This window comes from Oryza sativa, chromosome 12 (genome assembly GCF_034140825.1).
Source record: "Oryza sativa Japonica Group chromosome 12, ASM3414082v1".
NCBI classification, from domain to species: Eukaryota; Viridiplantae; Streptophyta; class Magnoliopsida; order Poales; family Poaceae; genus Oryza; species Oryza sativa.
In genome coordinates, this window is record NC_089046.1 from 22245405 (window position 1) to 22272935 (window position 27531).

Genomic DNA, 27531 nt, shown 5'->3' on the forward strand with positions numbered 1-27531 from the left:
GCACACCGGAACCGAGCGACTCTTCATCGTCATCGTCATCATCCTCATCATCTTCGCCATCGGACAGACATCCACGGAGAACGTACGATCACCGACAACCCACTGCCCCCGGCGGTGGGTGTAGAGCTTTCAGCCGTGCTCTGCGGGACGTCCGATGGCCTGAGAGGTTTCGACCGGGAGCGATAGAGAAATACGACGGAAGCACCGACCCGGAAGAGTTCCTTTAGGTCTAATCCATAGTAGATCAAAACCGGGGTCAAAACCACCAAAGGACCTCGGGTGACTGGTTTTGTATAGTTAAGAGATCCTGCATCAAAAATGTTTTTTATCCGAGTAAATTGCACCCACGGTGCATCAACTTGGCATGTGGGTGCAATTTGGTGCAAGAACTTGAGAAATGAGCATTCTAGTACAACAGCTTGATAGGTAGGTGCAATTTAGTATAAGTACTTTATAACAACTTGCAAGGTAGGTACGGTTTTGATACAGTAAACTAAGGAGTTATGCGACAACTTAATTATTTGGAGCATTTTTTTATATAGATTCATTTTTAAGTAATTATTTTGACAATATACAAGGGTTGATTTTTATAAGCATATTTATATTGTTATCCTAATAACTCATAACTGAAAGTCAATTAAACTAGATGTAAAAATTATTATATTTCGGTTGATATTTAAGAAGGTGAAGAAAACAAAAGGAAATCTTAAAGGTAATTGGATGTAAACTAGATGTGAAATATAATTCTTAAAGATTAAATTTAATATTTAAGGTAATATCCGTAGGATTACTATGTAATGGCATATTGATATCGTGAAAAAACTCACCTAGCATATGCTTAGCCAACTTGATGCATCAAAATATTAAATTATTAAGTTCCTGTACTGGAACGCACCCACTTATCAATTTGTTGCACTCAAACGTGGTACCTACCTACCAAGTTGTTGTATCATGGGTGCAATCAACTCTTTTTATCCCGGTGACAAGTTGAGGGACCTTCGGTGTACTTTTTCCTCTCTGTCAGTGAAGAGGTCAAGGCCGGCTTCCCAAGTTGGGCAGCCCAGTGGGCCGAAGGGCCTGGTGATTTCTAAGGCTTCATGACCGGTTCGTAGCCCTAATTCCTATATATACATATATATATATATATATATATATATATATATATATATATATATATATATATATATATATATATATATATATATATATATATATATTAAATATCTTAAAGGTGCTGGATTAGCTGCCTTCCGGGTGATTGAGCCAGCCGTTATCCAATACAATCGTGACACGTTGTTTTGTTACAGTTGATCAACTGCCAAGCCAGGTTAGCGCTTCTATGGGCCAGCTGATTTTTTGGCCCAATGCACGGCAGCCTTTTAGTGCTCAGCGGCCCATCGCGGCATCGGTGCCGTGACCTTGCTCCGTCCTGGGTTTCCTGTGCGCTGGATCATCCGTCGGTCGCCGCTATCCTCTCGACGCGTGCCCCTTCTCCATCCCCTATCTGACCATCAGCGACGGAGCGACGATAGTGCTCTGCCATGGGCGTACGGCGGCGACGGGGTTGGCTACGGCTGCTGCTCCACTACGCGGAGAGCCCTATGAGGACCAGGGGAGGTAATCTGCATCGCTCCTTCTTTCTTCCACTCCCTTTTTTCTTCCATATATGGAGCTGGTTCTATTTGCTGCTCCTCCTGCTTAGTTCTTGAGGATTTCCAGCTCGGTGGTTTCCCTCACCGCATCGTCTCGTGTGGTCCGACCGTTCCTGCTGTGCTCGCTCTCGATTTCCCCATTGCAGTGCCGATGTTGTGCCAGCCATACTTGTGCTCACTGTTTTTTTCCTGTTTTATACCTTCCAGGCTGCGCTCTCGGATTGGTGTCTCTCCCACATCGCGTCTTGCTTTGGGGGGAGGGAGGGGGGCATCTTTGCCTCCCTCAGCTACTTCTCGCTAAGGTATTTAGTATAAGATCACCTGGTTTTATCATGGGGATGCCTGTTCAGTTCAGTACGTATGTGTGGTGCTTGGTATATGGGTAAACTGAGATGATTATGTCACTGGATGTTTGTTCACTTCATTTCGCATATATGGTTCCCCTCTGTTTTTTTCATTGGATTCCTGATTAGCTACGATTTGGCATATATTTATGTTATTTCGTTTTTCATCTTTCCTGCCGTGTCTCGCTGTCGATTTCCCCATTGCGATGCCGATGTTGTTCCATCCATGCGTGTGCTCAGTGTATTTTTTTTCTCTGCCTTCCAGGTTGCGGGCTCCAATTGGCGTCTCTCCCACACATCGCATCTTCTTTTGGGGGGAGGGAGGGGGGCATCTTTGCCTTCGTCAGCTACTTCTCGCTAAGGTATTTAATACAAGATCACATTGTTTTATCACTGGGATGGCTATTGAGTTCATTACATATGTGTGGAGCTGTGGTATATGGATAAACTGAGATGATTATGTCAGCGAATACCTGTTTGCTTGATTTCGCATATATGGTGCTCCTCTGTTTTTTCCCTTGGATTGCTAATTAGCTGTGCTTTGGCATATATTTACATTATTTCATTTTTGTATTGTCCTGTTATGTTATATATTCTTTCGTAGGTTGGTTTTTTTATCGCTTATGTGGGATACATGTTTAGTTCATTTCACATATGCGATGCTGCGATATGTATAAACTGAGATGCTTTTGTCTCCAGTATAGCTGTTCGGTGGATTTCATATATATGGTGCTCCTCTTTTTTCCCTCCTTCAATTACCAATTGCTTTGTTTTACATTGTTCCGCTATGATATATATTCGCTCCTCTTTTTTTCCCTCCTTCAATTACCGATTACTTTGTTTTACATTGTTCCGCTGTGATATATATTCTTGGCTGTTTTTCGATCGCTTGTGTTGTTGCCAGTTGATTTCGTTCGGCGTCCATCTGTTTCTTCCTTTGCTGGACCTTATACAGTTATATGTTTGGGTTAGCCTTTCAATGTGGTTATGTCTTTGGTGTTTTACCATTTTCGTAAACGCATTTTCAAATATTTGTATGTTCCAGTCTAAGCATCCGAGAGCTCCTGGTTCAGCTCTTGATGATTTCCCACTTTGTTGCTGTTAGATATGTCATATTATGTCCAGTTATTCAGTGCTTGCTTATATGCATCTATCTTTCTTCCATATTTCTATAGTAGCTCGTGCCTCTGTTCTTTATGCTTTCCCTCTCCATTATATATTCATCCATATGTTTTTCTGAATGTGTCTATATTTTGCTCCTTTCGTTTCTTGGTGTATAGAAATGACATGGAGCCATCCAGATTCGTTCGCATCTGCCCGCGGAAGCGTCCAGATGGTACTTGGTGATGTCATTATAGTTTCGTATGCAAGCCTCGGAGTTAGCAAGGCCATTAGCGATCCTTTTTTTTCCCTGATTCACACTTTTGCTCACCAATAGATGGGTCCTCCATATCATCTGCTGCCAATAAGCACTTAGAGCTTACGAGTGGTGTGTCATGTGCCATAGGTATGTACGCTCAATAGTCTGAGAGTTAGCGAGGTCATTAGGATAATTGTTGTTTTTTTGTTTCCTGATTCGCAATTCTGCCTTCCGATAGATGAGCCGTCATCATCCCGCGGTGCCACTGGGTTCTCAATGCTCACGGGTAGTTCATCATGCACTATAGGTATGTACGCTTGCTGTAGTCGCTGCTGTCTCAATGTTTAGTGTCATCTCTTATCCCTTGCACATCTTTTTCTCATATTTTTGTACAGTTGTCCACTTGCTGTGATACGATATGCTCAAAATGTATGTTCATATTGATAAGTTCATCTATTTGCTCATTGGTTCTTTCTAGCTTAGCTTTGTTTTCTCTCCGATCCCTCATTCTATCTCCTCGCATCACTTCCACAGGGAGTCGTGGAGCTGGCCACATTCAGTCTTCTCGACCCAACAGTTACCTCTGGACTACTATTTGTTGTGTTGCTTAGCTTGCTAAGGCCTTTTCCCTTCTTCCGATTGATTTTTTTCCTGTTTAAATTTTTCATAGGAGATCATTTTTGCCCAATAGTGCCAGCACGTGTTGCTCGAGTGAACCGGGAAAAAAGACAGGCCGCTAGGAAAATGCGTCTTATTTTGCGACAAGGTTCTTGACCTGCTTATGTACATGATCCTTTCTGGTCGCTTATGGCGATGTTCTTTCTTTCTTTTGTTTCCCTTTATTTCTTATTTGCTAATTCTCTTCTTCCGTTCTTCTTCTATTTGCATAGAACATGTGCCACGTTCACTGTCGATGAGATTCACATATTCCATACCAAAGGAGCACATGCAAATTCTTAAAGGTAATATCTTAGTACCAGCCTTGCTTTGCTTCGCCTTTGTCCCTTTTTTTTTTGCCTCTCTATCTATTTCTGGACAAACATATGCATGCTTCTCTACTTATAGGTTTCCTTTTCGCTCTTATAGCTACGTACCCAGATCGTTCCTATTATGGTGGCCTTGACTATGAATGCAATCATTGTGGTGCATTATTTTGGTACCAAGAAAGGGTTGTTAGCCAGAGCTCGCACAGAGCCAAGAGGATTGCATACAATCTGTGTTGTCGTGGTGGAAAGATCTCCTTACCCCCACCCAAGCCTTTTCCTCCTATCTTACAAGACTTGATTCGTTTTGATGGCGGTGCCCGTTCCAACTCTTTCATGCGACTCATCAGGCAATATAATTCATTATTTGCATTCACATCGCTTGGGGCTAACATTGATAGGAGCATAAACACTGGTCAGGGGCATTATGTTTTTCGTATCAATGGTGTTGTCCATCACAGAATTGGTTCTCTGGTTACTGCTCCTGGACAACGTCCGGAATTCGCCCAGCTGTACATATATGACACCGCCAATGAGCTCCAGAATAGGCTTAATATTTTTTATCACACTGATGATCCTGGGGATGTCCCTGATCCTGTTATTGTGCAAGAGCTTATCTCGATGCTTGACCAGTTCAATCCTCTTGTGCAACAGTTCCGTCTTGCTCGAGACAAGCTGCTTTCTCCAAGTGCTCCTGAGATTGCTATCAAGCTCATTGGGTCAGACCATTCTCAGAGTGACCATTACAGCCTTCCCACCATCTCTGAGTTGGCAACACTAATTATACCTGGTGCATCTTGTGAGGTATCAAAGTTTGATGTCATTGTGCAGAAGCATTCAGGTGAGTTATGTCAGTTGTCACCTATTCATCCAGCCCTTATGTCATTGCAGTACCCGCTTCTATTCCCATATGGTGATGTGGGTTTTCATACTGGTATCAAGCTTAGAGAGGTAGATGATCAGCCACCCGGTAGTTGCGACGAAGCATCGATGCTTGAATTTTATCGGTACGAGTCCCACTATCGAAAGGATGAGCCCAATCCATTCACCTGTTGTGGTAGGCTTTCTGATCAGCTCGCTGCGAATGCTTTCTCATGTATAGAGACATCTCGACTCACATACCATGCCCTCAACCAGAAAAAACTTCGCTCTGAGACACATCAAGGTATATCTGATGCTGTTGTTAGGGGAGACAGTGATGGAAAGGATGTTGGCACCAAGGTAATTCTGCCATCAAGTTTCATAGGAGGAAGGCGATACATGGTTCAAAACTACCATGATTCAATGGCAATCTGCCGTTCTTACGGTCCTCCTCAAATATTCTCAACTTTCACCTGCAATTCTAAATGGCCAGAGATTATTGAAGCTATTCGTTTTGAGGCAGGGCAAAAACCAAGTGATAGAAGTGATATGGTCACACATGTTTACCATATGAAGCTAGATGAGTACATCACATCTATTAAGAATGGAGAAGCCTTCGGTCCCATAAAAGCTGGTGTGTTACTTGTCTTATTCATGATAGCTGTCCTATCTTTACGTACATCTCCTTCCTAACACATCTATTGCTTCCCCTAACACATTATTTGTTCTTTTCTTGTTGCTTTGCTTTTCAATTGTGTACACTGTTGAGTTCCAAAAAAGAGGATTGCCGCATTCCCACACATTAACATGGCTCACAGCTCAATCTGAAGAACCTTCACCTGCATTCATTGACAACCTGATCTGTGCTGAGATACCAGATATAACAGCTGATAGGTTTGGGTTTGGTCTTGTTGATGAATTCATGATACATGGCCCATGTGGTGAGCACAATCCAAGCAGCCCTTGCATGAAGGATGGTCGGTGTTCAAAGGGCTATCCAAAATAGTTCTGTGATGTTACTACCATAGATGATGATGGATATCCTATTTATCGACGACGCAATGATGGTCGCTATGTGGTGAAGAATGGTGTTTCACTAGATAACCGGTGGGTTGTTCCTTATAATCCAGCTCTTCTGAAGAAATTCCAAGCTCATATCAATGTGGAATGGTGCAATAAAACATACCTTATCAAGTACCTTTTTAAGTATATAAATAAGGGAAGTGATTCGACTATGTTCGTTTTCAGCCACAGGACTTCAGAAAAGACAGAGGCTCATACTGCTAGCGATGGAGGCATAGGTGAGGTTATGCAATACATCAAATCCAGATACCTATCAACTTGTGAATTATTCTGGAGATTATATGGTTTTGAGATCCATGGAAGGAGTCCTTCTGTTGAACGCCTCATTGTGCACTTGCCGAACATGCAGTTTGTGACATACCATGATGGAGCTGACCTTGAAGAGGTCATAGAAGACCCTGATTCCTCTAGAACAATGCTTACTGAATGGTTTGCTACCAACCAACGTCACATCTTTGCCAGGGATCTCACCTATTGTGAATTTCCTACCAAGTTTAGCTGGGATCCTGAGAAGAAAGTTTGGACAAAGCGTAAAAGAGGAACCAAGATAGGGAGATTAAAGCACATCCATCCAAGTACTGGGGAGCCGTTCTACCTTAGAATGTTGCTCATGATAGTTCGAGGATGTATGAGTTTTGAAGATATTAGGACATATGAAGGTGTGTTGTATGGTACCTATCGTGAAGCCTGTCAGGCACGTGGTCTCATTGGTGATGACGCTGAATGGGATCACCTCTTTGAGGAGGCAGTTATCTGGGCTACTTCATACCAGCTCAGGAACCTTTTCATGACTGTACTAGCACACTGTGATGTAGGTGATGTTAGGGTTTTGTTTGATAAGTACTGGAGATACATGGTAGATGATTTTGCTTACAAGTTAACCAAAGCTCTTGGAGTACAACGCACAGCTATTCCAGAAGTTATGTTGCAGGATACCTTGCTCAAAGAGTTGGATGCCATGTTCTCAAATAATGGCTTATCAATCTCATCATACAATTTGCCAACACCAGTTGATTGTTCAGGATCCAGTGCAGCAAACAGGCTTATCTTAGAAGAGCTTTAGCTTTAACCAACATAGCCTCCATCAAGAATCTTTGTCCATGTATGCCAGCTTGAACAATGACCAGAAGATGATATATGACAAGATTTTTGACAGGATAGACCATCACGAAAAGTGTATTTTTTTTATATCTGGACATGGTGGAACGGGGAAGACATTCTTGTGGAATGCTATTATGGCAAACATGAGATCAAGAGGTGAAATTGTTCTTGCAGTTGCCTCTTCTGGGGTTGCAGCTCTGCTCATGCCTGGTGGAAGGACTGCTCATTCACGGTTTCGGATACCTATAGATATACATGACCGGTCGATGTGTGCTATTCGTAGAGGGACAATCCTAGGAGATCTTATTAGGAAAGCATCACTGATTATATGGGATGAGGCGCCTATGACACACAAGCTGTGCTTTGAGGCATTGGATAGAACTCTACGAGATATTCAATCCGCTGATGAACCAGCTAATGAATATAAGCCTTTTGGAGGTAAACCCATTTTACTTGGTGGTGATTTTAGGCAAGTCTTACCGGTGATTGAGAAAGGTACAAGAGCTGATGTGGTAGATGCTTCGCTGGTTAGGTCTGCACTATGGAAGCATGTTGAAGTCTTACACCTTACCACTAACATGAGGCTACATAATCCATCCCTGTCGCAGCAAGCCAAGGGTGAATTGGCAGAGTTTGCTAAATAGGTTCTTGACATTGGTGAGGGTCGTGCTCCCATGAACAAAAGACAAGGTGAGGTTGAGAGGACATGGATAGAGATACCTAAGGAGTTGCTGCTTACTCCCTGCGGTGACAAGATTACAGCTATAATTGATGCCGTGTACCCGGATTTTGAATTGAACTATGACTACATTCCTTACCTTTCTCAGCATGCAATTGTCTGTCCTGTCAATACAGTTGTTGATGAGATTAATGATAAGATGCTTGCTAAAGTGCTTGGGGATGCAAAGGACTATCTTAGCAGCGACACTATTTCAAATACACTTGAAAAGCCTGCAGATTTTGATCTATTGTACCCCATAGAATTTCTAAACTCAATATCCATAAACAATTTCCCGAAACATCGCATATCCCTCAAAATTGGTTCAGCTGTAGTCCTGCTTCGCAACATTAACCAATCACTCGGCCTTTGCAATGGGATAAGATTGATGGTCACCCGACTCGGTGATTATGTTTTCGAGTCCAAAATCATGACTGGCACAAATATTGGCCAGCTGGTCTGTATTCCACGGATTGTCCTAAGTGGGAACAGTCCAAAGTGGCCTTTCACGCTCCAGCGAAGGCAGTTCCCAATTAGGCTATGTTATGCAATGACAATAAACAAATGCCAAGGGCAAACTTTGGGGAATGTTGGTGTATACCTCAGAAACCCTGTCTTCACACATGGTCAGCTATATGTCACTGTTTTGCGCGCTACATCGAAGCAAGGCCTCAAGTTGTTGATAGAGGATGATGATGGCAAGCCTTGTTCCACTACAGGAACATCGTCTACACTGAAATATTATCGTTGCTGTAGATTAATCTTATTGTCAGTTTGTCACTGTGACTGCAGCTAGGATACTTTGCTCCTTTTGTTCACCTGTTTCTTCTATGATCCCATTTCTCCGTGTTACTGTTTGCTTGTGTAACTTAAGCAAGAACTCATGGTCATACAGTGTTCTGTCCACAATGACTATCCGTATTTTTGGTTTTCGCTATTTGTTACTGCTTTCTTTTTACCCTTCAATGAGTTGTTGTTCATACTTGTTTTCTTCCTATTTGACCAGTTGATTGTTGCAGTGTCTTCCATATCTGCTTATTAATTGTTCTTTCTTATTTTTGCATATTCTTCTCTTGGATGCAATCAGTTGCTTTTAAACATGCCTGCTTGAAACACTGTCAGTTGGGAAACAGTTCCCACCTCGAAAAAAAAAAGATATATCCTGCACCACAGTTCCTTCAGCAATTAGGACTTTATATCTTCATATCATGCAAGGTATTATTATTATTATTATTATAGTTTCCCTCTAACCTATGTAATGCCTTCTTTATGTGTTGTAGATGGATTACACTATGCTAAGGGATGTGACACAGGAATCACACCGTTGGCAGGTCCGAGTGCGGGTCACTCGCTTCTCGCAGTTCACTACAGCAAATGAACCTGACAAGATTCTGCGACTTGATTTAGTCCTGCTTGATGAGCAGGTATAGCAATAAGCACATGGTCATGCCTTATTTTACCTCCATGCTATTTGTCTCTTACACATCCAAACATCAACAGGGGGACATGATGGATGCGCAGATCCCAGGACGTCATGTTTCTCAATTCAAGCCTTTGCTGAAGGAGGATGCTGTGTATTACATCAAGTACTTCGAAGTTGCTGAGGCGCGCCCCTAGTACAGGCCTGTTGATCGGATGGTCATGGCAAAATTCACTGCCCACACAACCGTTAAAGAAGACACTGAGGCACCATCCACAGTCCCATCTCATGCTTACAAGGTTCTTTCTTTTGATGATATTCTTTCAGGTGACTCTGTTTGGTCCAGATCAATCTATCTCATTCCTTATTAGCTTTGTCTATTCCCTGCTTACTGCCCTCACTTACTCATGTGCAAATTTTATCCCTTATACTACTCCTGTAGATGCTATAGGTATAATGACACCCATTGGACCAGTGCAAACTGTTTCTTGTGGAGGTGTTATGAAAGCTGTGCTTAATGTCCACATAACCAATGGAAGGTATGTATGCGTTAATCCACTAATTGTTCCAGCTGCTTTTGTATTAGATACAAAATGACTTAATTGTCCGCACATGCATTGTCAGTTTCTTTTTACACATGTACAATCCTTCTTTTTTGTTTATAATATCAACATTGTTTCACAACTCTCTTATTTGCAAATGTGAATACTAGCTTAATTCATGCACATTATTTTCCACCTCTTCATTCTTCTATGTGCCTACAGCGAAACTGCTGTCATTGCATTGTGGGGTGCCCATGATACACAGTTCCACGCTGAAAACTTACAGCAGCAAGCAGACCATGGACCTGTTGTTATATTGTTTGTTGGATTAACTGTTAAATTCCGAGACCGTAAGAAATAAATTCTTACCCTATTATCACCTCTCCTATTTACATATTTGCCTGTTCTTGCTTAAATAATGTACTCTTTCATGCTTGCCAGACCAGCTAGCCCTACAAGGTAGCACTGTTTGTAGGTGGTATCCCAATGCACCAATCCAGGAAACAATTTCTCTCATAAGCAGGTATCTCTTTCCTGCACTCTTTCCATTCACATAAACATGCTTCTTCTTTGTTCAACTTATATCTTCCTTAGTTTATCTGTTATATGGATCAACCATATTTCCCTAGCCTACAAACCAAAACACTAATCTGTTTCATATTTGAAGCCTCCATGGTAACCCACGGGTGGTAAGGGCAATAGAGCCGAACTTCGGTCAGAAAGAAGCTGTGCATGTAAAAGTTTCTGATATCTGTGACCTTAATCCCCACGAAGCCTTGGTAATATAGTGTACCTCCCCACACCTAATGATTACATTGCATAATTTCCATCCATGTGTTATCAGTGCCATCCTTTACTTCCTCTGTTTCTCGCATGTGAACCAGGGCAACAGCTATATTGTCAAGATAGCCATCAAGGATTTAGTCCCTGCTGAAGCCTGGTGGTAAATAGCATGCAACACCTGTAAGAGAGGAGCAGGTAGAGATGGGAACACATATAAATGCTCGAGGTGCATCACTAATGCAATTGAAACAAGGTACTCTTACCACCTACACACGTTCAGCTCTTCTCAATTGTTTTACATAATAAACCATTCAGTATGCTACAATTTGAGCTATAGAACATAAGACCTACTTCTGCTACCTTATATAATAGGTACAGAGTGGCTATCATAGGTGTCGACCCATCAGATTTAGCGAACCATGACGCCAAAACAGCTGAGTTTACTTTCTTTGGAGAAATTGGCTACCAGTTGATTGGCATCCCTGTTCTTAACCTGGTTGCATCTGTCCAAGGAGCACGAGATATAGTTCCATCAAAAATCAAAGCAGTTTTTGGGAAACAATATGTCATTAGAACTAGTGTGTCACGTGGCTCATTGCAAAGAAATCGGATATCTTACCAAGTGGATTCCCTTATGCTAGCCTCACTAGATGCAGCCCACACAAGTACTCTACCCAGCCATGATGCTTCTATGGCATCTTCTCAGCATGGCTCATCACCAGCTGATGCAATTGAACCGCACACGATAATTGGCTCTTCTCTCCAATCTATGACACCTTCTACACCATTGGTGCTTCCAGATCCAAAGGTATAATCTAATAGCTTCATTCTGCAGCAATGTGTACTCTCTTGCATATAAACAATTGTAAATTCTTATATTAATATTGCTTATGCATAGGCCACAACTGATAGCCGTGATGATCATCATGGGACAACACCGCCTACTTCAGAGGCTAGCACTATATTCTGTACTTAGAGCAAATATGTATGTCTGTCCCTTATCAAACCTAACTGACCACTAATGCTTTATCAGCTCCTGGCTATGGCACAACTAGACAAAAAACGTAAATCTTCTGCAATTGATGAGGATCTTGCTCAGGAAGGGTAAGTGACAATGCACAGTTTCATATTTACGTTCCTTGTTTTTTTTTCTTTGAGTTTTCTCATGGCTCAAACAAATTGCATCTGTAGTTCATCTCCTCGTGAACATGATTGTCAGAAAGCATCAGTTGTGCGTGCGCTGTTCGTAGACAAACTGCCCCCACAGCCCCCAAAATGTAAGTAAACGTTGTTAGCCAACTATATATTACCTGTGTGCTCATTTGTTACAGAAAAACTGACTCTACATTACATTTTGCCCTTTAGGACTTGAGGGCTCCATATAATATCACCCCACCAAAGCGGTCTTTTGCACCTGGCATGCCAAGGCGTATACTCCTGTCCCTGATCAAGCAAGACTAATGCTCACATATTTTGCCCAATGTATTTTGCAGTGGGAATATAAATAGGGGATGTGTTCTTTTGTGCAAGCCATTAGACCAAATGACATTACTTCTACGTCTTACAGGCTTGCGAGCCCTAGTGGCTAGCAGAACGATAAATGAATTCGTATAAATAGTATGTGGTGTCTGTACGATATGCACGTTCTAATCAAATATCGCCAGAACTTATACTCTTATAATTGGTGCTATATCTATTCGCTGCACACTGTTTCCCAAAGTCTTCTTATGTTTGTGCCGGAAAAACACAATTTCCTACTGTTTCTTATATATGCAGCGGCTATAGTCAACCATGTGTTACCAAATACTTACGATCCGTGCATCGATTAGCTTATTCTTGAAAAAGCATACTTGCATATTCCTGAAACCATAGGCACACTCTATTTTTCTCCCTTTTATGTCCAAAGCATGTGGTCAGGCACTATTCTATTTTTCAGCAATTCTTTTCATCAAAACAAGCACCCATGCCATTTGAGAGCAGCAGACCATTTACATGCACATATTAATTGATCACGCTGTTATAGTATTCAAGAATTTCCAGATACCGACAAACATAGCTAACCACCATACATAGAAATTATAGGGCTTTACTACTTACACTACCATTCCATCACAGATTACATATGTCTGACTATATACTATAGACAAATACATAACCACCATATATCATGCCTACATGCTGTTCCATGCATACACACCCAGCTATACACAACTGCTGCTATATAACAGACGCTTATTACAATCAACTGCAGGATCCCTACTGATAAAATACTGGACATAATATCAGTCACAACATCTGTTGTTTTCGCTCAGCTTAGTTCCCAAAAACAATCCATGCAGGTCTCCTTAGGCTTAGATATATCTAGCAGCAACACTGGTAAGATTAGCCAACCCTTCGTCCACAAAAGATTCAGCATATTCACCAAGACGGTGCACATCGTAGAATACTCCAACCTCACGATGACTAAGATCATCAGCATCAGGACCTCCTAGAACAAAAGAACATATGTCATCACATATTTGGTTGACAGAACCCAATGAATCTAAAGCTCTATCCCAGCCGATTTCCAGCAACCGTGCCTTCTTTGCAAGAGTATTGCATTTCTTCCTAGCTCTCCCAAGAGCTCTCTTCAGTCGCTCTGTCTCAACATGATAGCGATTCATGTCAAACCAGTTTGTATCATCGAACTCCACACTACATTCTTTCTTGATAACAGAAATTAAAGCATGTGCAGCGCTTTCTTCCGCATCACATGGTCTTATAGCTGAAATACCCTGTGCACGAACAACAAAAGGCTCTCCAACTCCTCTTGCACCATAAACAGTTGCCTCAGCAAACCCAACATAGCCATCTGCTACAGCACGGCAACTGTATCGTGCCTCATTTGCGCCTATGCCTCTCAAAACCTCAGATAGCAACGTTTTGGACCTGATCTGCACGAGCCGACGCTGCTCTGTTAAACCATAACAAAAACAACATCACTAACCATACCGACATCATAAAACCATCCCCTTTCTTCCCCTATTCCTAAAACTTCCTATAATCATCCATTTATATATAAATCATCCAAATCACCATATGCTGCTATAAAGATCCAGATCAACACGGGTCAACTGAAAAATAATCACACATCTAAAAAAACAAGCCCCTCGTACACAGCTCCTTCAGACCAAACAAGATGCAAGAGACCGAACAAAACTAACACCACAAATTTATAAGAGTATATCTAGGTCCCCAAGATTAATCGGAGCATATACAAATACATTAATACACATACCTTGTGCAGGTTCCTCCGTACCAACTGGATAGTCCCTCTTATAGCAACAAGATCTAACAAAGCAGTAGCAGCGCCGCCGCAACCACTCAGTATAAAGAAGCAGCCAGTTATACCACATATATACCAGCCTCAGCAAAGCAGATGCAATCCCACCATGACACGTTGCCCTGGGACAACCGAGCTTAACTCAAAAAGGCCGTGCATCATAAATCCCAAAACCAGCCCACTAATTATGGGACTGTACATCTTTAAAAGCCCAAGGTCAAACATAAAAGGAAAAGGCCATAACTCCTTTATGGCATAGCACGATCAACCCATAATAACAGCTTGACATACCTCCACTACCAAAAATACGCTTTCCATATACTGCACCGGTACGTATCAGATAAAACCCATCTCTTAGCAGCCGCGCAGCGCGCTACGCGTAACCGCTCTAGTATATATAATCCTAGTCGGAGACGGAGTACGCTTCCTCCCCTTTTCCTCTCCCCGCAGTAGGGGTGGAAACGAGCCAAGCCGAGCCAAGCTCGGCTCGGCTCGTGAAAGCTTGCTCAACTACAGGCTCGGCTTGGCTCGGCTTGATTAATTGAACGAGCAAAAGATGCAGCTCGGCTCGGCTCGTTTCAAAGCTCGAGCCAGCTCGAGCCAGCTTGTGATGTCATGATGGACGGCGTCGAGTCAGGGACGCCGGCGACGCAGGGGGCGTCGAGCTCGGCTCGAGCGGCACTGGGGACGGTGGACGGAGGCCGGAGGTGGTGCAGGGAAGGGAGGCGGCGCCGCGGCGGGCCGACGGCACAGGGGGCGTCGCCGTGGAGGGAGGACGGAGCCGACGCAGCCACACTAGGGGAGGTAGGCGGCGCAGGGAGTGAGGCGGCGAGCCCACGGCGCAGCCGCGCAGGAAAGGGAGGTGGCGGGCCGACGGCGGCGGCACAGAGAGGGCTTCGAACGGCGCTGCCGGCCTGCCGCTGGCGGTCTGGCGCTGGGGAGGGGATGGATGCGGCGGCCGGCAACTCCTCTTGCCAGTCGCCGCCAGCGCCAGTTGAGGAACGGAGGAACCGAGGAAGGGGAGGGATCGGATCTGCTCGCACTCGGCTCAGCTCAGGAGTCAGGACTTAGGGTTTCTCTCTTTCATGGGCCAGACAATTGTTAATGGGCTTGGGCTCGCTCAGGGAACTCAGTTTTCCATAGGCTTGACAAGCCTACCGAGCAGCTTGCGAGCTAGCTCGGGCTCGGCTCGGTTTGGAAACGAGCTGTGGAGGGAGCTCGGGCTTGGCTCGTTTAGTCTTCGAGCCGAGCCGAGCTTCGCGAGCTCAAGCCAAGCCCGAGCCGAGCTCGCGAGCCCGAGCTTTTTGTCCACCCCTACCCCGCAGCCGCCATCGCATCTGAAGTATAATTGACGCCATAGGTAGCAAAGCTCCACCCTCTCTTTGATCGATCGATATCGATAGGCAGCAGAAGGGGAGAAAAGGAAACCGATCTCGGTCATGGCCACGCCCACCACTTTGGTCGCCGCCTCCAGCCATCGCCGTCGTCGCCGGCGTGGATCCACACCGGCACAGGCACAGGCACAGGCACCGGCACCGGAGGGGGTGCCGGGGTGGATCCTTCTGAACAGCGGTGCCCACATCGGCAGCCGCTCCAACGCCACCACCGCCGTCGGTGAGGCGAGGGACAAGCTGACGATAGAGGTGTCCTTGTGGCCGGCGCAGCCGCCGCACCCCTCCGACGTGTTCGTGTGTTGCCCGGGCGTCCGCCACCCCCGCGAATCCGAGATCCTCTTCACGGCCCAAGATCTGCTGCTGCTGCGTGTCCCGGTCGCCGCCGGGGCTGCGCCGAGCCTCATCAGCTTCACGGAGTGCGATTACCTCATCTACCGTGCCGCCGCCGGCGACCGTCGTCCGTCGCTCACGCTGCTCCCGAATCCAAAGCCCAACTACTTCCACGACGGGGATGTCGGCATCCTTCCCCGAGGCGGGGGCGAGTACACGGTCGCGGCCCTGGTTGCTAGACGACGCCGGGGGCAGGTGGACCACCAAGACGGTGTGGATGGACGACCCGCGGAGGCCTCCCCCTGTGGAGATCCCCATCAACGCAAGGCGGCTCAACCACCACATCACCACCACCACCATCACGCTCGGCGGCGAGCTGGCCGGTGCCATGGGCTGGGTCGATCTCTGGACCGGCATCCTAATCTACGATCTCCTCCATGACGACAAGGACCAAGACCGGCCAACGCTCCGGCACATGCCGCTGCCGCTGCCGATGCACGCCATCACCGGCAACCACGGGATGGGCGACAAGCTAGCCTTAGGCTGCCCACGCTCTCTCCGTGGCATTGCCTCTGTCACGAGGCGCGGCAAGGCCTGCCTCAAGCTCGCCGGCGTGCATGTCACCGGAGAGCGCCTCCCCTACAACGACGCTGAAACCCAGCTGCCGGCGTTCGCCGTCGACGACTGGACTGTCACGACATGGAGCAATGACAAGATGAAGGGCTACTTTGAGGACTGGCAGGAGGATTTCACGATTCGCGGTTCCGAGGTCAGGATTAGCAACGCCATGCGCTCGGATCTGCTGAGATCTGGGTTGCTGTACCGTAAACCGTCACGAGGGGATGGCGATGAGGCTACGGTGGAGGAGCTGGCTTTGCACAATCTCTGGGTGTCTCATCCCACCCCCAGCCTAGATGGTGAAGAAGATGTCATCTACCTGCTGGCCAAGCCAAAGTGCTTCCACCCCAAGGCGTGGGTTCTTGCTCTCGACACGAGGAGCAGCACGCTGCTAGGCGTGGTTGAGTTTGGCACTGAAACCGCACCATCTGCAGGTGTCACGTATCGCCCCAGTACTATATCCAAGTACATGAGTCTGGTGACTTCTCCAGGTAATTGCCATCATGTTATAGCAGCACATGCCTCGTTCCCTCCTCGCAACAAGTGACATTTCTCTACGGGCAAAACTGACTAGCGAGATATCTTAGAGAAAACCAGTCTTTCAGTGACCTGTCTGTGGACAAAGACTTTCCTTTTGTCTTAGTAGCTACTAGCTGGTTGAGTACATTTCGAGATTAGGTGATGATCAACCAATTGAAAAAAATTACATTGGTATCATGCACTCTGGTTACATGCTCTTAGTTCAGTTATCTTCTGTTCTTTGGTTCTTAACCTGCCATATGTAGACTCATATGCATGTATTTTTCTATGTAAGGAAATAAATTGGCATTGCTTACAAACATTCTAGTCAATGTGTGGGTAAATGAGGAAGATATATCATATGCACATCCAACCACACATCCATGCATGAGACCGAGATATGCTCCCTATGTACCTAAATCATATACTAGATTCGTTCTGCTTGAACCAGTTTAGTTGCCTTGCTATATTTATAATAGAAAAAATTACTCATTTGATGCAGTGATGCTAGAATCAGTTTAGTTGCCTTGTTGTATATTAATAGAAAAATTACTCATTTGATGCAGTGACTGGGAGAACTTAAAGGATGCTGCTGCTAATCACTGAATCAAGATGGTACTGCTGGCCTGTTTGGAGGCGATGCATCGAAGATTAAGACTGAATGATGTTGTTACACATATACTCCCTCCGTTTCATAATACAAGACTTTCTAGCATTGCTCATATTTATATATATGTTAATAAATCTAGACACATATTTGTATAGATTTACTAACATCTATATGAATATGGACAATACTAAAAAGACTTGCATTATAAAACGGAGGAAGTATATGTTTACAGGGGTCTTGGCAATTTTGCATTCGGGTGCAAGAAACGTGTTTGTTTCCCTGCGCTGGTGGTTAGGAGTATTTATGTAAATTTCTCTAGTTGGAACAAACAGCCAGTAGCTTGTCGATCTGTTACTAACTTACGATGAAGCATCATCATTATCATCTCATAAAAACTTGTAATGGGATTTTATATTCGTGACTATCACGCACTTTGATTTCGGTGAGAAGAGAAATCCAGAAAATTGCCATCAACTCATCTCTGCTATTGTTCTTGCTCTGCTCGGTTGATCTTGCCGGTTTTACTACAGCGTGCGTAGACACAGGGGTACTAAGGCTGTGTTTAGATCCAGGGATGAAAAGTTTTGGCGTGTTATATTAGATATATGGACACTAATACTAATTTGAAGTATTACACGTATACTAAGGAAGGCCGTGTTTAGTTATTTTGGCAAAAAAAATTTAACGTATATAGACATACATTTGAAATATTAAATGTAGACTAATAACAAAACAAATTACAGATTCCGCCTATAAATTGCGAGACGAATCTATTAAACCTAATTACTCCATGTAGCACCACATTGACAAATCATGGCGTAATTAGGCTCAAAAGATTCGTCTCGGAATTTATTACATGCAAACTGCGTAATTGATTTTTTTTGTCCATATTTAATGCTCCATGCATGTGTTTAAACATTTGATGTGACTGAAAAGTTAAAAGTTCGAAGGGAACAAACGTAGCCATACTCGTCTTCGAACACTTTTCCAAGTCCTGAAATGCGATCATTGATTTGATGCAGTTGCTGAATCTGCTGAGGTGGGATTTCCATTTCAAATCTATCATGTATTTATGGGCGTGCATCTACGCTTCAGCCACATTTTAATCCTGTCTATCAAGCTCCGTTTCTTCCTTTAACTAAAAAGAAAGAACTTTTTTTTAACCCAAACAACATTCTTGAAGGCCTGTGGGTTAGGCGTGAGCGTGAAACCTGTCAAGGCTTCGCAACTGTCATATTGGTGATGCCGTAGGAATGTAAGGCCTTACAGCTTTGGGGAGATAATGTTTATAATCCTCCAAGGAGGCATATATATTTCTCTTATGCAGTTTTGATCAATGCACTTACTTTGGAACCTCAACCATATGCTAAGCATGGAATCTAATAAGAATATAGGAATAATTCCTCATGTTGCCACCGGATAAGATATAATGAGCAGTGTTTCATATGATAAGATATAATGATCTCCAAATCAACCGAGCAGCAACAAAATCTACTAACAGAGCAGTGTATCCTATGATAGGATTATCAGTAGCTATACATGCATTTGAACAAGCAAGCGCTGAGACATAGTGGAGCGCAAGCTAGGAACAAAAGTCAGAAGTCAGAACCCATCGGTCACCGAAGAAGTACTGGTCTGCATGCCCTCTGCAATCAATAATTGTTCATTACTTTTGTTCCTAAAAAAAACATAGTGGGATAATGGAATTTAACATCCCAGCCTTTACAAGCTACAGCCAATTATTACATTATATCAATCCAGAAAAGAACGTAGTTCAGCTAAATAGGACACCAAACAAAAAACAGAGGAAACTAAGCCAAAATAAGGAGAACACATTTATTTAAATCTATTTGTAAACCTCCATCCATAATTGGCAAATAATTGCATAACCATCGACTTCAACTTGCGGCATGCAACCTTTAGAAACTCCCCATCATCCTCACACCTTTGTAGCTGTGCCCAAAACCGGAGCCAGTGCGTTGCCCTGAAAATTACCTGCATATATGAAATAGATGATGATTTATTAAAAACCAAATCATTTCTACTCAGTGAAGATCAACAAACGGATGAAGAAACCATCGTGCCATTTCAGTTTTAGTCCCCCCTTCCTCAGGTTAGTACCAGCGGCTAATGCTGACACCTCGATCTTGTAGAGTAGTAGTTTACATCTGCCATTCTATCCAGTGACGATGCACGCGAGCCTAAAATGCTCAAGCATAAGAAGATTGCCGGCCAAAAAATAAAAACAAAAATCTGATACAAAACCTCAGGCTCTGCTTAGGCGGTCAGCTGCATTGACACAAAACGTTTCCATCAGATAACATGAAAAAACGAAACCTAAATGAAACGGCAGTAAATGAAGATTTGGTTAGCATGCACGAAACTTGAGATAAACATTACAAGTAGCAACCTCTATCCCCCCACCCTCTCAAAGCGAAGCAATTATTGTAATATTAAAAAATATTTAGATGTGTAAAAGCATGTTCATTCGGGTAAACAGGTACTCCCTCCGTCCAAAAAAAAAAACTCAATCCTGGGTTTGGACCTGGACGCATGTGTGTCCAGGTTCAAAACCCAGGATTGGGTTTTTTTTGGGACGGAGAGAGTATGTCGCAAGTGGATGGACAGGTAGCCAATATCATCCTCCAGTATCCCAATAAACTTCAGTTATGGTTCCTCCATTGCTGAAAATAGATAAAGAGAATATCTACTACTCCCTCCGTTTCACAATGTAAGACTTTTTAGCATTGCCCACATATATATAGATGTTAATGAATCTAAACACATACATATGTCTAGATTCATTAACATCTAAATGAATGTGGGCAATGCTAGAAAGTCTTACATTGTAAAACGGAGGAAGTAGCTACCATGTGCGATGCTTGTTCATAACAGAATTAAATAGAAATAAGATGGTTAACTTTAGCTATGGTTCTTCACATCATACAGATTAAGACGCTGGATTTAATTTGTAATGTCGAATGGTCAATTAGATTAATATGAAAATATATAGGGAAATGTCACTACTTTGTATTATGACACCCATGTGAGCATGAATTTTGTTTTAGAAAACTGTCAATTAAAAATGAAACCACCACTTCATTACACATTCAGTAAAACTTACTCAGAATCCTCAAACATTGTCCAGGTTGTAGAAAACCTAAAAACAAGAGAGAATAGCTGTTAAAAGTACAAAACGACATGCTTTTTGAAAAAAAAAAGTGGCAAATAAATCTTACGGGCCATCGATATCACAATTTCTCACTATAAACAAAATCAATTGTGGCACAAATTTTGAAAGGTATTCCCCAATCATCAAAGCAGTAGTAACTATGTCCAGGACAGTCCCTTGGTCCTTCAGAGAACAAAAAAAAAGTTAGCAGACTATTTGATGAGGGTATTGAAAATTTCCAGAATGAACAAAGTGTTTTCAGGAAGAGACAAGGTTAAAGCGAGGCTGGATCATTAGGTCAGTAAAGTAATAGGACGATTACAAAGACAAAGAAATTTGGTCAAGAAAAAAGCTCAAGAAAAGGTGAATTGAAAAGCATAATATAGGGATAAATGGTCATCCCTAACTCTGCGACTCTTTAAGAGAACTACAACTCTCCTTCAAAGTCACCACTAGACCCCTCATCTCCAGCACACAAGCCACATTCTTCTCTAGACTATGAATGCAGGGATGATAGTTCATTTGTGTCACCCTGGCACATCATCTGCTATCCAGCCTATCGCTGACTCCCAGATTTTGCATCCTACTGAGCCAGATGCTTTTCATCAAGGAGCAATTAAAATTGGGCTGCTGCACATTTATTTATAAGGAGGTATAGTTGCGTCTTCGATTAACACCCCCCCTCCCCACCGGAAAACAAGCATAGGTGGAAAGGTTGGTGACTTGGATGAAGTAAAAAAAGAAAGAGAGAAAACAGAAACATGTATTTACCTTTGTGTACCTATGGGCATGCTCAATAAAGTTTCTCAGATATTTCAGCAGAAACCAGTAGCCTAACTCATAAACATCCACAAAGAAATGCCAATAGACATTTGAAAATGGTATGCCAAAGTGTCTCACACCTCTCCATTCTATCAGAAGAGTTTCCGAGACTTGTAATGGCTCATACACAGTGTCTTGCGGTTTGCGCAGTGAATCACAATCTCTGTACAGATGGCATATCAAAGTAGAAAGAGCTGCTGGAGACATGAAAGCTGGATGACAGCCCAAAAACCTTTGAAACTTCTCCAGCTTCTCACGCTCATGAACTTCAGGGACTTCCATACAATTATGCTGAAATTGTAGAAAGTAACAGGGGAGAACTTTCTTCTTTTCACCAGAAGCTGAATCGATCTCTTCATGCTCGTAATATGGGAAAATAATCTCAAAGAAGTTTCTGAAGTCAGCTTGCATCCCTTCCTTGGAGGTTGTATCATTTGGCACTTCTGTGATAACAAAATCTTTGATATCATTCCTCACTTTCATATGCTCTGCCTTCCATTTCCCATTCCAGCACAGGCCCTTCTTATGCAGCATTAGCAATCAAATGAGAATTTCCTTTGCATTTCCTACTGAGTTCAAGGTCCAATACAATTCTAACAAGCCTGGACAGGTATTCCTCAGAAACAAAACCGTTGATATCTGGCTTGATCTTCGTGGTCCGAGTGAGGATGATATAGTTAACAATCGCCAAGAGAGAGGAGGAGCCATTCTTATCATGGCATATAATTTGTTTTATGTGCCCACCATAACTGATCTCCTCTACCTTGTAGACAGACATACCTGAAAGATGGACTGGTATACATGGCAACAAAATTTACATTATGTAATGTAAATGCAACAATCTTGACAAGGCATATGACATAGCAATCCAACGAAATTGAAATCTAACAGCTAAATTTGGAACATCTGGAAAAGGAAATCCTCAATAGTAGAAAAGAAGGCGAAAGGGACGAATACACAGGAGTGCGCACACGAAACCTGTTCGCCTTCTCCCAACGGGCACCAACCAGCACAGGCAGGGTGTACGGCGGCGCGCGCACCCACTTCCCCGCCTGTCTCTCCCAGCAGCTCACCGCCGATCTCTCCGACGGCAGCGCGCGCGCACCCCACTTCCGCCCTGCCTTTCCTGCGGCGCAGCAGCTCGCGTCCCCGCTCCCTCCGACGGCGGCGGGCTCGGCCGCTGCACGGAGGAGAAAGTGCGGCGGGTGGGGTTTAGCGGTGGCTTAGATCTTTCGCGGCCGGGGGGGGGGGGGGGGGGGGGGGTGGACAAGCTTACCGCGACTTGAGTTTGGTGGCGACGCCGACCAGATCAGCCGGCAGGAACGGGTCCGACAAGCAACATTAGCGGCCGCGGTGGCGGCGATGGCGGCGGTGGCGTGGCGGCGATGGCGGCGACGGCGGAGCGCGTGACGAGGGTTTTGCGGAGGAGGAGGGTTTTGGTGGAGTCTTCGACAGCAAGCGAAAGTTTATGGCCGGTCTGATCCGATCCGATCCGCTCCCCGTATCCACCGCCCCAACATGCTACCTCCCCAACCCTCCTCGATCTCTCCGAGTAATTTGTTTTTTCGATTTTGCTATATCTTACCTGAAAGATTTTTTCTTATCTCTCACTCGATGTTCTCACTTAAATTTACAGTGCATTTTCTTGTAAGTTACAGTGTAATTTATGAAATTTACGCTGTAACTTTTGTAGGTTACACTGTAATTTGTGAATCTTCGCATGTAAATTTTAAAATTTGTATTGGATTTGATCTTTTTCTTGAGGATATGGTAATTTAGTGTCCATTATGGTGTTTCTTAATTGCTTTTTGCTTTTTATTATATCTATCGGATTTTAATTAAAGATTAAAAATTTGTGTGATATGATAATAAAAATCTTTCGAAAGATGTATAGGTACTCCCTTGTTTTTTTTATTCTCTCTCTTATAACATTGTAGGACTACAAACGACACACTTATAACACATGCATAAATTATCTCTGCGAACACATATAGTCCCTCCGTCCAAAAAGAACATATTCCTAGCATCCCAAGGTTGTTTTAGTTGAGATAGAGAAATACTAAAATGCCCTTGGACATTGAAAAAAAATAGTAGGTGTGATAGGTAGGTAAAGGGTATTGAAGGAATAAAACCTTTCGTTTTACGTGCTGAGTGTAGATAGGATGGTAGAAGTTGGTTTTTATGGGACAAAATTCAAACTCTAGAAGTTGAGTTTTTTGGGACAGATATATTGGATCAGGGCCTGTTTAGTTTATGAAAAGAAAATTTTTGGGTGTCACATTGGATGTTTGACCGGATATCGGAAGGGTTTTCGGACACGAATAAAAAAATAATTTTATAACTCGCCTGGAAACCGCGAGACAAATCTTTTGAGTCTAATTAGTCCGTCATTAGCACATGTGGGTTACTATAGCACTTATGACTAATCATGCACTAATTAGACTCCAAAGATTCATCTCGCGATTCCCTCCTAACTGTACAATTAGTTTTTTCATTTATCTACATTTAATACTTTATACATGTGTCCAAAGATTTGATGTGATGTTTTCTGGAAAAAAAATTTGGGGAACTAAACGGGGCCTCAGTATATCTTAATATAATTATTATTCGTGTATAGCTATTGATGGGTATATTGTCAAAAATAATTAGCCATATAAATACAAACACTCATATTAAGTAGTACTCTAACTCGGTGGGTTGGTTCTACTATAAGTATCTAAACAGTTAAGTTAAGCTCACCTTATTCTCTCTTTTCACACTACCCAAATTATTATGCATCAAATTTTACCACTCTCTCTTCAATCTTTTTTTTAAAAAAAACTATACACACAATTTAACCCGGTTTTAAATTTTTTATGTCGTCCAAACAAGAAATAAATAGAAAAACTGCGAAGGGGAGGGGATCCTGAGCTGCATTGAAGATGAACAGCGGTACAGATTACACGACTAAAAATGTATAAAAATTACATACTCCATCCGTTTCAGGTTATAAGATATTTTGACTTTGGTCAAAGTTAAACTACTTTAAGTTTGACTAATTTTATAGAAAAAAATATATTATAAAAATATATTCAATTATAGATTTTATGAAATTATGCTAGTATTGTAAATATTACTACTTAAAAATATCACGAAAAATTTTATAAACAATTAGACATTTACTTCTAATAGTATTACACATATATGCAAAATCTCGTATTCAAATTCACTATATTTTAGCTGTAACAAAAAGATGAAAAATTTGACAATTTTAAGAGTAAAAATCTGTTAATATTTTGTCTTTTTGTTACTGCTCGCGTGAGTTTGCTGCTTCGTGAGTTCTACGCATCCTTGGGCAAAGCTGGCATGCATCTTATTAGATATCTAATACAGTTCGTTTCAAAAAAAAAAAAATTCTACTACAGTATGTAGTTGAAAGGCTACTACATTGGGCCATTCCTCATATTAACTGTTGCCTCAATGATTCTCATTTATACTCCCTCCATTTTTTAATAGATGACGCCGTTGACTTTTTCTCACATATTTGACCATTCGTCTTATTCAAAAAATTTACGTAATTATAATTTATTTTGTTATGAGTTGTTTTATCACTTATAGTACTTTAAGTGTGATTTATATCTTATACATTTGCATAAAATTTTTGAATAAGACGAATGGTCAAATATGTGAGAAAAAGTCAACGGCGTCATCTATTAAAAAACGGAGGTAGTACATGATGTTGATTGCTCTTTATTTGATTAAGTAATGACACCCTCTTATTGTTTAAAAAACCATCAAGTAAACACTTACTCTACGAAAGTTGGTCTCTTTCCCATTACAATGCTATCTAACAGCAATAATTCTGACAATTTTCAGCCCAAAATCCACATCCATATGGCTCCCATGCCCACATTGTACAGTGTTTTACATATGGTTTTGGTGTCATCCCACCTTTCCATGCCCTGCTTATCAGATCGACGTCCCCAGCGTGGTCGGTGGATTCCATCACCATCGTTGGAGAGATCATCTGGGCTCTCAATTTCTACCTACAATATGGGGAGTGGATTCTACCCCTCGTATACCTTTTTCTTCTAAATTCGATGCAAATAGTTGTGAAATTTTTTTAAAAAAAATTAACAATGTAGAGTATAATGACATCTACTACTCCACCAAAATTCAAGTTCAAATTCGATCTACACATCGAGAAACAAAAAAGACAAATTTAGATATAAACAATACGCTACTATTCATACGCTAAATTTGTTTATATCTCGACGCGTGAGTTGAGTTTGGACTTAAGATTTTGTGGAGTTGTATATATGTGTTGTATGAATGTTGTCAAATTTTTTCAGAATTTTTCATAACCGTTTAAATATTTTTTAAGCAAACAAGGGAGCATCCCCTCAAGGGATTAGAATAGTTTCCCCCTACAATGCCACCCTTATTGTGGTGGTGATATATTTTTGCTTGACCTGAAGTAAGGTATGCATCTTTCTTACTTTATTTTCTGTTAATCCCTTTTTGTGTACGCAAAGTTTTTTTTTATGGTATTCACCTTGATATAAGTTGCAATATATTCATATAGTATTTAGTTAACATCATGAATATTTTTTTCTCAATAATATATATGCATCCATCCGGCCCGTCTATAATTTTGTGCACTCATTTTTAGGCATTTTTCTTTGTGAATATATGATTATGAGTCCCAACTTCAAAGTATATATATAATATATATCATCTACTTGATTTTTTTTTACCAAAGTTACACAGCAAAATTGTTTAACTACTGCGCTTTTGCTTTTTAAATTAAGTTATATAATTAACTTATTTCATTCAGGCTTCATTCTGCGCTTTCTGGAATTGTTTTTCATCCTTCGTCATCCCACGGTCATCCGTACTGGCGCAGCATGCCTCCAGCCCCGCCTTGGCCGAACCTAGCACCACCGCCATGTCCTCTCGGTGTGTTTCTTCCTTCAATCGCAAAAAGCAATTCCCTACTCCTCCCTCATTATTTTCCGTGATTTTACCTTTCAGTTCAGCTTTAATTCGCCGGATTTAATTGATTCCAATGATGTCTAGCCATCGAGCTTATCCTGACTATTTTCATCCTGAATTTTATGAATTCGCTCTGATGTTGGAGAAAATAGAAAGAGGAGATTGAGTGGATCAAAAGCTCTCAATCAATTTTAGGACATCGATAAAGATTCGATAGGATTTGGTGGGCAAGGTTGGCTCCAGCATCATATGGGCATGGGACGGAATTGTCTTCCGACACTAGCTAGTCTGCTATACTAGCTGCGTCTTCACTTATGAGTTGGGTCGAAGAGAGGTAGGCCAAGGGTTTTCAATTATAATGTATATATAGCGATCCTAATGTTTTAATTTATTGCTCAGCGTCTAATAGCTAGTGTACCATAAAAGAATTACACATTGTGACCCACGGATATTTTTTCTAGTATAATTCTAATACTCTAGGATGATACATACTAGTATAACAACCAATTTCCCACTATCCGTTCTATTCCTGGCTATGGAAGCCACTTTGGAACCGCAGTGCTCTATATTAGTATATAGTAGTAATGGGTTTATGAAAACACAACTTGCTGGTTTTTTGTGATTTTCCACAAAATTAAATTTTATAATTTGACATATACAAAAGAAAAAGCAAATCACCATATCATGTGTATAACTTTGACCTCTATAGTAAATATGCTATGGCTGCTTTTTAGCTCTAATATAACTTTGACCATAGCATACATGTTATCTCTAATATATTTTTAGTACAACTTTATAAGTTAAATTTGGAATTATGTACATACATATTTGTTGAGTGATATATCACAAATTAGTTTATTTTTTTAAAAGAAAATATTTTTTGACTATTTAAATAACATACTATCTCCGTTTCAGGTTATAAA

General features: G+C 42.2%; 4 protein-coding genes across 19 annotated transcripts; 2 read left to right on the forward strand and 2 right to left on the reverse strand.

The window, feature by feature from the left end:
• Nucleotides 1-1466: 1466 nt before the first annotated feature.
• LOC9266439 (uncharacterized) lies at nt 1467-12552 on the forward strand. 12 transcript variants are annotated; one of them, XM_026021894.2, is made up of 24 exons: nt 1467-1617; nt 1860-1954; nt 2262-2358; nt 3277-3332; nt 3435-3503; nt 3595-3663; nt 3891-3932; nt 4027-4122; nt 4247-4318; nt 4443-5143; nt 5231-5834; nt 9190-9317; nt 9383-9526; nt 9603-9849; nt 9965-10061; nt 10287-10414; nt 10506-10587; nt 10732-10843; nt 10949-11100; nt 11220-11655; nt 11746-11799; nt 11881-11951; nt 12039-12124; nt 12213-12552. In XM_026021894.2, exons 4-14 carry the CDS (start codon nt 3284-3286, stop codon nt 9717-9719), a joined length of 2091 nt encoding a protein of 696 aa, XP_025877679.1. In that variant the 5' UTR covers nt 1467-1617; nt 1860-1954; nt 2262-2358; nt 3277-3283; the 3' UTR covers nt 9720-9849; nt 9965-10061; nt 10287-10414; nt 10506-10587; nt 10732-10843; nt 10949-11100; nt 11220-11655; nt 11746-11799; nt 11881-11951; nt 12039-12124; nt 12213-12552. The 12 variants fall into 12 exon arrangements, with proteins under 12 accessions (XP_025877679.1, XP_025877674.1, XP_015620041.1 ...); XM_026021889.2 differs by having other exon boundaries at nt 4443-5834; XM_026021890.2 differs by having other exon boundaries at nt 1613-1753; nt 4443-5834.
• Nucleotides 12553-12846: 294 nt separating this feature from the next.
• Nucleotides 12847-15522, reverse strand: LOC4352430 (uncharacterized). The gene is made up of 2 exons (XM_015763793.3): nt 14125-15522; nt 12847-13800 (listed from the first exon to the last, which is right to left on the reverse strand). The coding sequence occupies exons 1-2, from the start codon at nt 14240-14242 to the stop codon at nt 13199-13201; spliced, it is 720 nt and encodes a 239-aa protein (XP_015619279.1). The 5' UTR covers nt 14243-15522; the 3' UTR covers nt 12847-13198.
• Nucleotides 15523-15553: 31 nt separating this feature from the next.
• Nucleotides 15554-18114, forward strand: LOC4352431 (uncharacterized). Its single transcript, XM_015763482.3, has 2 exons — nt 15554-17002; nt 17597-18114. Exons 1-2 carry the CDS (start codon nt 16075-16077, stop codon nt 17611-17613), a joined length of 945 nt encoding a protein of 314 aa, XP_015618968.1. The 5' UTR covers nt 15554-16074; the 3' UTR covers nt 17614-18114.
• A 1173-nt stretch (nt 18115-19287) lies between these two features.
• LOC9270455 (uncharacterized) lies at nt 19288-23123 on the reverse strand. Of its 5 annotated transcripts, XR_003239894.2 has the most exons (8): nt 22911-23123; nt 22613-22814; nt 21584-22426; nt 20880-20995; nt 20765-20800; nt 19906-19929; nt 19762-19841; nt 19288-19635 (listed from the first exon to the last, which is right to left on the reverse strand). XR_003239894.2 is itself a non-coding variant. In XM_026021906.2 (7 exons), exons 3-6 carry the CDS (start codon nt 22166-22168, stop codon nt 19926-19928), a joined length of 741 nt encoding a protein of 246 aa, XP_025877691.1. In that variant the 5' UTR covers nt 22169-22426; nt 22613-22814; nt 22911-23123; the 3' UTR covers nt 19288-19841; nt 19906-19925. The 5 variants fall into 5 exon arrangements, 3 of the variants coding, with proteins under 3 accessions (XP_025877691.1, XP_066162274.1, XP_066162273.1); XM_026021906.2 differs by having other exon boundaries at nt 19288-19841; XR_010738229.1 differs by having other exon boundaries at nt 19762-20800.
• Nucleotides 23124-27531: the final 4408 nt, after the last annotated feature.

Coding starts and splice junctions, on each gene's coding strand:
- LOC9270455 (XM_026021906.2), bottom strand. CDS start 22,168: ATGCTGCATAAGAAGGGCCTGTGCTGGAATGGGAAATGGAAGGCAGAG. Junction 20,996..21,583: donor ATGCCCATAGGTACACAAAG/GTAAATACATGT, acceptor TGTTCTCTGAAG/GACCAAGGGACTGTCCTGGA. Junction 20,801..20,879: donor AATTGTGATATCGATGGCCC/GTAAGATTTATT, acceptor TCTTGTTTTTAG/GTTTTCTACAACCTGGACAA.
- LOC4352431 (XM_015763482.3), top strand. CDS start 16,075: ATGTCGGCATCCTTCCCCGAGGCGGGGGCGAGTACACGGTCGCGGCCC.
- LOC4352430 (XM_015763793.3), bottom strand. CDS start 14,242: ATGTGGTATAACTGGCTGCTTCTTTATACTGAGTGGTTGCGGCGGCGC. Junction 13,801..14,124: donor TACGGAGGAACCTGCACAAG/GTATGTGTATTA, acceptor ATGGTTTAACAG/AGCAGCGTCGGCTCGTGCAG.
- LOC9266439 (XM_026021889.2), top strand. CDS start 3,284: ATGGAGCCATCCAGATTCGTTCGCATCTGCCCGCGGAAGCGTCCAGAT. Junction 4,123..4,246: donor GCGTCTTATTTTGCGACAAG/GTTCTTGACCTG, acceptor CTATTTGCATAG/AACATGTGCCACGTTCACTG. Junction 4,319..4,442: donor GCACATGCAAATTCTTAAAG/GTAATATCTTAG, acceptor TCGCTCTTATAG/CTACGTACCCAGATCGTTCC.